Raw genomic sequence first — 10,298 nt, forward strand, 5'->3', positions numbered from 1 at the left:
AAACATCGAGTCATGTCTGTTTTATTTCTCTTTGAGGACACAAGGGATAAGTCTTTATGATGCTCTTTCATTATAATATAAAATCCTTGTTCTCATTTAACCTTCAAATCCTCAACAAAGCATAATCCTTGAATTACATACTGTAGCAAATGGTCTACCAGATGACATCATTCCAAAGTTTTTTATTCAATAATATTTAAGGGTGCATGCCAGGGTTTTGCAATGCTATGTGTTTGGATTCATTTTTGGTCCAATTACAAAGAGCCCCATTTATGATATTCTTGTCCCTAGATAGGGCTCAGGTCCTTCCTCTCACATATGCACGGACATGTAGCAAAAACCGTGTGGAATAAGTTATGCATCAAATATTTTCATATGGGACACAAGTGATTTTTTCTGCAGGGGGCGCTCTGGAGCTGGCAGACAGGTGAAGTTCATTGTCCTCTACAAGAGTCCTTGTACTAACACCCTGTTCCTATCTATCTCAGTTCACCGACTAATGTATTCTCTGCACGTTTTGTGCAATCTATGCAGTGGATTTTCTCACCAACCTATGGATGAAGGTTGATAAAAAAGACAGAAAAGTTACACAGTTGCTTATAAAGAACTCAAAGTAATTTCCACGGGGGACCCACTGAAAACGTAAGTTGCATCATTGCCGCAACGATAAATAAATCTTCTCAATGTGTATAAAAACACAAAACAAAATCTCCTGCATATTAAAATCATATTGCACAAGTGTGATTTCGCAAACTTCAGCACTGTTCCTGAATGTCACATAGAGATTGAGAGTAAGTGTCAAAGCGGTCTGACTTGAATCACGTTGATTTCCTGTACGTCGTGATATTCAGAGGTGATGCCCAAAGGGTAAGCCTCGTTGCTGGTGATGATAAAGACGATGGAAGAAGAGCTGAAGGTCACCCTCTTTTTGGGGCGGTCAGCTCGGCTCTGTGACATCACAATGGGGCGTACAGGATGTTCCATGCGGGCCAGAGGACGGTCCTTAATGCTTTTCTGCAGGGTTGTCAGGCGAGAACACAATAGCTGCAACATGCATCTACGAAACTGACCCAGAAGGTGAGAAAGAAAATACATTATGGTCAATTTAAACTATTAAAACATGTTAAATAAAATAAAACATAGACCTAAATATTATTCAAAGAACCTAACTCTAAAAGAAAAATACAGCTTTATTGCACTAAAAGTGGTTTCCCTAGGATCACAAGCAAAGAACCACTTTAAGTGCAATAAAGCTTTATTCTTCTTTTAGAAGTTAACTTTTTTAGAGTAAAAACAAAAACGAGCAATAAACAGAAACACGTTTAAATTAAATACAATTATTAACTGGAAAAATGTAAAAACTATAACTGAAATAAAAATGAATTAAACCTGTAAAAAACAAAACCACAAAAAGAATTGGTAAACAAAAATTTGAATGAAATCTAAAAATAAATATACTATATATATTATATAAGTAAAATATAAATTCTACTTTCAAAATTATAATTTAGTCTAAAATGATAAACTAGCAATAAAATTAAAAATCTATTACAGTTGTATTACTTCATCATTATTTGACAACCTTCAGATGTCTACAGAAAAGTGTAGCAGAACATGTCTGAGCATTTCCACATTCATAAATGAAGGTAAAACAAAAAATATACCATCAAAACATGTATATTGAATTTTAATCAAAAAGTTTATCCTTCATATCTTAGGAGGAAGAGACCCTCTGCTGACCTTTCGGCTCATGAAAGCGCAGATGAGGGGACTGTAAGCGGTGCTGGATTTGGCGAAGAACGATGGAATGATGGCAACGGTGGGAGAGACGATACTCTTCCTGCCGAACGCCTCCAGCATTGAGACCACAGCGTAGGGCGTCCAGCACACCAGAAAACACAAGATCATCATAAGAAACATCACAGCCACCTTTTTCTCATACCGCAGAATTTTAATCGTCTGAACGGTCTGCAGGTCCTGAACAGAGCGCAGCTGTAGAGAAGAACAGAAGACGTTCTCTAAAATTCATCATGTCTATACGGACCACCAAAAAACAAGAATTCATTCCTTATTTTCTCATCCTCATATCATTTCAAACCTCTATGACTTTCTTTCTTCTGCAGAACACAAAAGAAGATATTTCTTAAAAAGAGTCATAAACAGGTTTTAAATGACATGATGATGAATAAATGATTAATATTATATATTAAGCAGCTCATTTCATTCATAAACAATTTGGATGTCTTCACATAGACAGCATATATAGGAAACATATATAAGGCTCCTTGTGTGAAGCCTATAGTACATTTGACTATCAATCAGTTCCACTGCGCTCATCCAGTGCATTATGGGACTGCGTGAAATATGCACGTGAAACCACAAAGTACTTTTAATAAGTACTGCACATGTTCAAAGTCATATATTTCCATCCACACCTATCGGTCACATTCCAGTTAAAATAATGCTTTTTATGTAGTGGCCATGCCATGGGAAACGATTATGGTATGTCTTTAATGAAACTCAATATTGTCTCCGTAATGGATTCACTCATTATCATCACACAGCAGAGGTTCAAGGACGACATGAGAAGGTACTGAGTCTTCCTGAGCATCTCTCTGAGCCCTAAACATTACAGACTGAAATCACAACTGGGTCACCACAAGGGGATGCAGTCGTGAGTGAGTTTTGCCTTGAAAGGATTTTGGTAAAGTTCGTTTAATATGGAAGATGACCTTCTAAATGTTATGTAATGAATGTAGAAGTTCACTCTTCTCATGCATGTCATTGCAGTGCATCCATTTAAATGGATAGTTTAGTCATTCCAAACCTGTATGAGAAGATATTTTGAAGAACAGTAGTATCCAAAAATGTTGACCCGCATTGACTTCTATTGAATAGATACAGGACCACTGATACATTTCTCAAAATATCTTTGTTTGTGTTCCACAGAGGAAAGAGTCATCTACAGATTTTTAACAATGTGAAATGATGGAATTATCTGGGGATGGGGTAAATATTCCTTCTATAATTTATTTATTAATTAACTCAAGTGTTTGCTGCATAATCATTAAGTGATCCATAGATAATATTTGAGAAGAATACAGATTTCATCTTGCTTATAAGAGTAAAGCTGCACTATGAAAATGTTCAGATCTCTCTGTAAATTATATATTTGCAAACACAGAATGGATGTGTATGGATTATTAAAAAGGCCCTGCTGTGCTCCAACGTTCGTCTAAAAGTAAGAAAACTAACATTGTGTGTGTGAGTCTTCAGTGTGTACTTGCAAGAGAACAAGCCGTCCCACTAGCTTGACACTGAGCTGTAGGGATTTAACACCGAGTACTAATGACTTGCAAAGAAGTTCACATGCTTGAAAAGACGTACTTGGCGCATTTTTGTAAAACTTTTGCTGGCTCTTCTTCATCCGTATTATTGTCAATGGGATGGACACAACTGGATCTGTATAATGACATGGCTGCCATACACAATAAAAGGAAGACCTGCTTTATGTTTAAAAAAACAGCCAAATAACTTCATTTGATCAGTGAACATTCATTTAAAACATTTGGTGTTGAAGTGTTATTCACTTGTCCTTCTATTTTAACAATCTGATGTACATAACACTTATTAGCACTACAAATAGACCATTCCCATTACAAACCTTTTCAAAGTAAATAATTAGAAAATTGTTTCTAATATAATCGAATCTAGTGCATCTAATATAAGCTTTTTCAAAACTACATATTTCTATATGCATGCAAAGCTGTTTTGCGATAAAATGCGAAATTGTGAAAAGCACTAAACAAAACAGGATTTGAAATATCTTCTTGTGTTAGCAGGGTGTTAGCAGTGCAATGGTTGTGGTTTGATTCCCAGGGAACCCTAAAGTCCCCATGGCATCAAAATTGAAGTTTATTTTAAAAATATTTTAGAATTGATTAGGCAACAATAAACGGAAATAGAAATATATAATAGTATTTATGAACATTTTTATACCCAAATTTGAGCCGTGTCATTTTTTTTTTATAAAATAATAATGTGCTTCGCTATTATTTCTGCCTTTCTTGTGAAACAAAATATTTTAAATTGTACCAATCAAATATTTTTTATGACATCATTCTGCCACTAGCTTCTTTTCAGATTCCAGACTGTGAGGTAAACGAAATGCTATTATGTATTTTAAAAGGGGGAGGAGTCATCCAATATGTCAGCACATTAAACAAAACCATACATTTTAAGGCACTTCGGTGGATGTGTAAATGCATTGCAATTCACTTTGCATAAAAGCATCTGCCAAATGGATGGATGCAAATGTATTCCTTCCACTATAAATTTTTTTCAAAATATGGAAAAGTGCACCTTAAAGTCTTTTAACTCTTGAGCGCTAGGCCTATTACACTGGTTGTTTAACCTTGCAATAATCACTGGCGTATAACGTATTTCATCAGTCTGGAAAATGATCACCATCTCCCCTTATTTACAGAAGGCATCTTCAGACAATAGGCTTTGAGTTAAAACCCCCGTACGGCAGACCGTCTGCCCCCTGCGCTGTAAATCACAGCAGCTTGCTCGCATGTTTGTAAAAGAACAAGAGAGGATGATTAGGGTCAAAGATGGCAAGTGAAAAAATGATAATCAGAAAAGAACAAACAACCAGCCACAAGAAAAGCTTTTAAAAATGAAATGATGCTATTAAAGAGCCACAAAATGCCCCTCGACCAGGCTGCGTGCATGGTTTCACTGTCCAACTATGTAGTATATTTAAAAAAAACAAATCATAAAAAATGTAGCATGCAGGATCACGTACTTGCTGTCTAGTGCCTGTTTAGGGAACAACTTTAAGACAGCATTTTACTCTGTTGGAATCTAATTAATTGTCATTTGTAACTTTGACAATGATTCCAAATGTGTACATCACACACATGCACTGCTTAAAGGTCCAGTGTATGAAATTTAACGGATTGCTCAGCCCCCTTTCAAAGCACTACGGTGGCTGACACAGGACTAATATCAAGTTTTCATTTCTTTGCCGAAGGAGATAATGTATTTACAGAGCTTGAATTCCATGTAAGGAGACCCACAGTGTATGTATATAGAAATAGCTCATTCTAAGATAATAAAAACATAATGCTTCTTTATGTAAGGTATTTAAACACCTCTGAAGACATAGTTATGTATAATATATTGCATTTCTGTCAGTAGATCCTCACAGCGCCTCATAGCACAGCAAAATACTCATAGCACCTTTAGGTCAAATGTGCTATAGACATTTGACATTTTCACATTTATACACACAAATCGTTAACAGATTCATATTAAAATGTAGCTAGAATGAAAATCACTCAGTTTTGTAAATATTTTATTTAATACAATTTTATGCCATCTTGCTTGACCTGAGTTGAGAGGATTCTGGGATTAATTTACCTGTGAGCGATACTTGCAAAATTTAGATTTAGGGATGCATCAAATGAATTGGATGTTTTAAAGGGCACGTATCATCTGTAATTTGCTTTATTTTGCCCTCTAAGGCCCACATAAAAATGTTAGTAAAGGCATCTACTTGCAAATGTAGTCGGTCATGAAGGCATACATCTGGGATATTCTCACTTGCAGTCAATTGTCTGTACAGCACTTATTGACATTTAAATCATATCTAACACAAATCTTACATTTAACCCATGATATGAACGTAAGCAGCTTACTGGGACCGGAAGTGGTTAGCAACAGATATAACTGAACACAAAACCTCCATAAAATGAAGCTTAAAGGAGAATCCTTACCATTCTCACTGTATACAAGACATTTCCATAGCAATAGGCCATGACGCCCACAGGGACGAAGAAACATCCAAGAAGAAAGAAGAGAATGAAGGACGCATCATTGGGGTCTTTGGAAGCCCAGTCGAGAGAGCAGCCCAGCTGATGGACCTCCAGCGTGTAGCGGTTCCACCCGAGCAGAGGAGCACCGGTCCAGGCTAAAGAGTACAGCCAGATGTGTGTGATGGCCTTCCAGGCCCAGGGGAAGTCAACGACCTTGGCATGTACCACACGGATATATCGCTCGTACGCCAGGCCAGAGAGAGTCATGATGGACACGATACCTTAGGAGATAGAGAAGAAAACGTATGTCTTTATATTATTCACAACCATTTGCCTTCTCCTTGACTCTATAAATAAAAATGTGCCTTATTTGCTGCTGTGCCTTTAAGAAACTCTAATGATGATCCTGATGATGCTGAAGATGCTGCGGCGCGGGTTTGCTGTCAAGTCGAATACAGGTTTTTAAATGCATGTAATGCTCTCTCATTGCTCAGGAGTTCTTAGTTATATAAGCATCAACTTAGTCTCAGATGTTTCTCACAGAATTGCTTGTGAGAAATAAAAGTGAGACAATTCTTCAAATACATCAAAAATATGTAGATTTTAAAGATAAAGTATGAATATAAAATTTAAAATACTTCACAATATATTCAAATGATTTTTTTATTTGCATTACAGAAGTCACATTTCATCACAAGATGACAGTACTTGTCACATTATTAGAAGTACCTGTACCTCTAAATGCAGTGTCCACAGTGACTCTACCGATGAGACACACAGACATCTTCACCCAATTACCCAGAAGCCCACAGTCCACTGTGACAGATGCAGACAAGACCAGTGGGAAGATAACACTAACATGTTTCTTTCTGCTGTCACTTCACATTCACACAAACCTTTTTTTACACTTCATTGAATCTAACCATGATACGTAAACCGGTTTTAGTATATTGCGGAATCTCTGATGTGTTAATGCCACGCTATCAAACAGATGTGTTAAGACAACAGAGTTGTATTGTTTAAATAAAACTGTATCTCTACCCAGATTTAGACGTGGAAGATTGGACGATGAGATTCTCATCAGAATTGCAGTTATTATTTAAATGACTCAAAATCTCATAGGACAATGAAAATCGAGGTCAGAGACACAAATGCCTCTGCATGCAACACTTCGAACAGAACCCGTCACATCTTCGAAGTGGCTTTATAATCTTGATCTGTTGATTTATGAATGCTATCAGGTGTGACCTTAGGATGGCAGGTGTGCAAAATCCATCTTTTCTTCATAAATGTGTTGATGGTGCAAGCCATACCCTCTCAGAAAGGCATTGTTGATATCCTGCTCTATTAAAGCATCATTACTCGAGTTTATCAGTCTCTGTGCCGGATTGACTTTTTCAGTAATTATATCATAGTTGTTTACAGACGCTTTGGGTTGTTTACTTTGTCTTTGTTTGTAAAAGATGGCTTAATTATATGCCATAAATGTTCTTATTCCTGTGTCAATCTGATGATATTGTTAAAATAAAGAGGATATAATTCCATAAAAACATATTTAATGGAAACATATTTAATGTGCTGAAATGCAAGGGTCTGTGCATATTAGTTTGTGCAGATGGGATGCTACTTACATTATTAATTTTCTATAAAGAAAAGAAAAAAGGGAGATGAAAATTTGACTTTTGCCTTTCTTCTGCCTCCTTACATGACCGCAATAGTCTCCTCGAGAGTTTCATCTCAACCATTTCTCAGATTTGCCAGCATCACCAAAGCACACAACCATTAAAAGTCAAAATATTCCAACACAAAGATATATTAATATTAAACTATATGCAATATACATCTATTGTGTCCAAATGTCTTTGTTTTGACTTCAATTTTTTTGAGAAACATCATAGCCAAAGTTGAAACAGAAATGTTTGAGTTGCGTAAAAGAAAAATCACATGTCGATCTAAACAAATACATGTCACCAAAATGCAAAACTCACCGAATAAGTTGTTGCTGAATCCATCCCAAACACATGTGGCTGAATTAAAGATCCATCCTCTCTTTACGCACGAGACGAACGTGAAGTTAATACCGGTGACGGACACGAGCAGATCACTCACACTTATATTCACTATCAGTAGATTAGTTGGTGTTCGGAGTCTCTTGAATCTAAAGTAAAGAATAATGACGATTATATTATTACAGAATCCCAGCACACCTATAGATCCGATGGTAAACGTCAAGAGTGTATAAGTTTCATCTGCGAAGATGTAATCGCATTTCTCCACAGTCGACGTTTCATTAACAGGATTCATTTCTTTTCGAAGTGAACAAACATGATGACAGAAGCTCCTGATGATCACTGACCCCATTCAGCGGTCCGCGCACCCGGGTCTGGAGAAAGGAATGAAAGTTGCCAATGGAAGCGCAGGAGAGCAGCGCGCGTTATGACTGATGTTGTGCCTCTTATGAACACTAATGGCAATAACTGTGAAGTCTTCAATGAAACGTGCTGTATGAACACGTTAGTCTGTATTTTTGTATTAATCAGCATGACACGAGTTGTGATGGTCTGTATGGAATGCGCAAAAAAACTCATGCTGATACGAGATGTATTTAATGCATTGCCTAGAAACCTTAAAACAGTTAAATTCATTATTGTAAGATTGATTATTGATTTTTTTGGGGCTGTAAAAGAATCCAGCTTTAGACAATTTTGTTTTTATTTGATCAGGAAGGGTGTCATGATCACGGGTGGTGAGACACGGACAGAGGACCCAGGTGCTGGCAGCGGGTAAGGGTGTCACGGAACAGGTAGAGAGAAGAACCCAAGCGCAGGCAGCAATAAGGGGTAACACGGATTTTAATGAAATAACAGAAAAATAAAAACCCACGAGGGGGTAAAACCACCGGACTTGACGGGACCACCGGGACCACCGGACTTGACGGGACCACCGGGACCACCGGACTTGACGGGACCACCGGGACCACCGGACTTGACGGGACCACCGGGATTGACGGGACCACCGGGCTCGACGGGACCACCCTTCGAGCCGCCCTCCGAGCCGCCCTCCGTTGCCTCTTCTTCAGCCGAGCCCCCCGCCTGGAGGCCGGCTGCAGGAATGAAGAGAATGGGATGAGCGGCTCGGGATTGGAGGTCTCAAACGAGGACCCCCAGGATTCCCGTCTCCCTCGCTTGCCAGTGAGACTGGGCGGTTGTGGAGAGGCCGCAGAGGTTGGGGAGTGGTGTGTGGCGATGCCCACATTCCTGATCTGCAGAGGACCACTCTCTGGTATCGCAACCAGCGGAGATGAGTCAAAGGAGTTCGATGAGGTCGTGGACCACGAACGACCTGTGGCGGCATCCCACACAGCGTCGAAGTCCAACGGCCTCATCGCCCTCATCTCCGATCGAGAGAGTGGCTCTCTGAGACCGGTGTTAAACAGCACCGCCAGCTCCTCCTCCCCAAAGACGCCCTGTCCTGCGATGTCCAGGAACCTCTCCACATAATCATCCACAGTCTCACTTCCCTGGCGAAGGCTGCAGAGGCGGCGGGCCAAGCTAGACCGGCCAGTGTCCATGCTGCTGCTGGGTTCAGTCTTGGCTCGTTGGTTCTGTCACGGAACAGGTAGAGAGAAGAACCCAAGCGCAGGCAGCAATAAGGGGTAACACGGATTTTAATGAAATAACAGAAAAACAAAAACCCACGAGGGGGTAAAATCCAGGGGATAACAAAGACAGCAAAAAACAAGAATGAAAACTCACAGAGGGTAACAGAACAGGATGCTACCGCTGGGACACAGCGTAGGGACAGAGCAAACAGTTTCCACGAGGTACAAGATTTACAAGAACAGGAAACATGTACAACCAACGAGCAACAAGACAATAAACAAATGGGTATATATATAGGGAAACTAACAAAGGAGATAACGATGGGCAGGTATGGGTAATAAGACACAGGAGGAAAGCTATACTAGAAACGAGAGGGGCGGGGCCAAATGACGAGACAGGAGAGAACGCATATTATGTTCTGATTGACAATAATATGTTTCTCTCCACATAAAACACGTGGATCTGTCATGACTCTGCCCCTAGACCAGAAAATCAAGACAAGAGAAGGCAGAATCATGACAAAGGGGTTAACAGATATTTAATAACAAATGACAAATCAAAGACCAACGAGGGGTAACATAACAAAACACAGGATGGATACATAACATGACAAGCCAGGACTAAGACTAGACTAGACTAGACTAGACTAGACTAGACTAGACTAGACTAGACTAGACTAGACTAGACTAGACTAGACTAGACTAGACTAGACTAGACTAGAATAGAATAGAATAGAATAGAATAGAATAGAATAGAATAGAATAGAATAGAATAGAATAGAATAGACACAGGAACTCACCACACAACCACAATGTACCAACACAAGACAGAAGACACAAGGGCATTAAGTAAGGGAACAAATCAAGAGGGGAAC

General features: G+C 39.0%; 1 protein-coding gene across 1 annotated transcript; it reads right to left on the reverse strand.

The window, feature by feature from the left end:
- Window positions 1–6: 6 nt before the first annotated feature.
- opn3 (opsin 3) lies at window positions 7–8,251 on the reverse strand. The gene is made up of 4 exons (XM_079473169.1): window positions 7,811–8,251; window positions 5,784–6,103; window positions 1,741–1,992; window positions 7–1,065 (listed from the first exon to the last, which is right to left on the reverse strand). Exons 1-4 carry the CDS (start codon window positions 8,181–8,183, stop codon window positions 799–801), a joined length of 1,212 nt encoding a protein of 403 aa, XP_079329295.1. The 5' UTR covers window positions 8,184–8,251; the 3' UTR covers window positions 7–798.
- Window positions 8,252–10,298: the final 2,047 nt, after the last annotated feature.

This window comes from Barbatula barbatula, assembly GCF_947034865.1.
Source record: "Barbatula barbatula genome assembly, chromosome: 14".
Classification (NCBI taxonomy): Eukaryota; Metazoa; Chordata; class Actinopteri; order Cypriniformes; family Nemacheilidae; genus Barbatula; species Barbatula barbatula.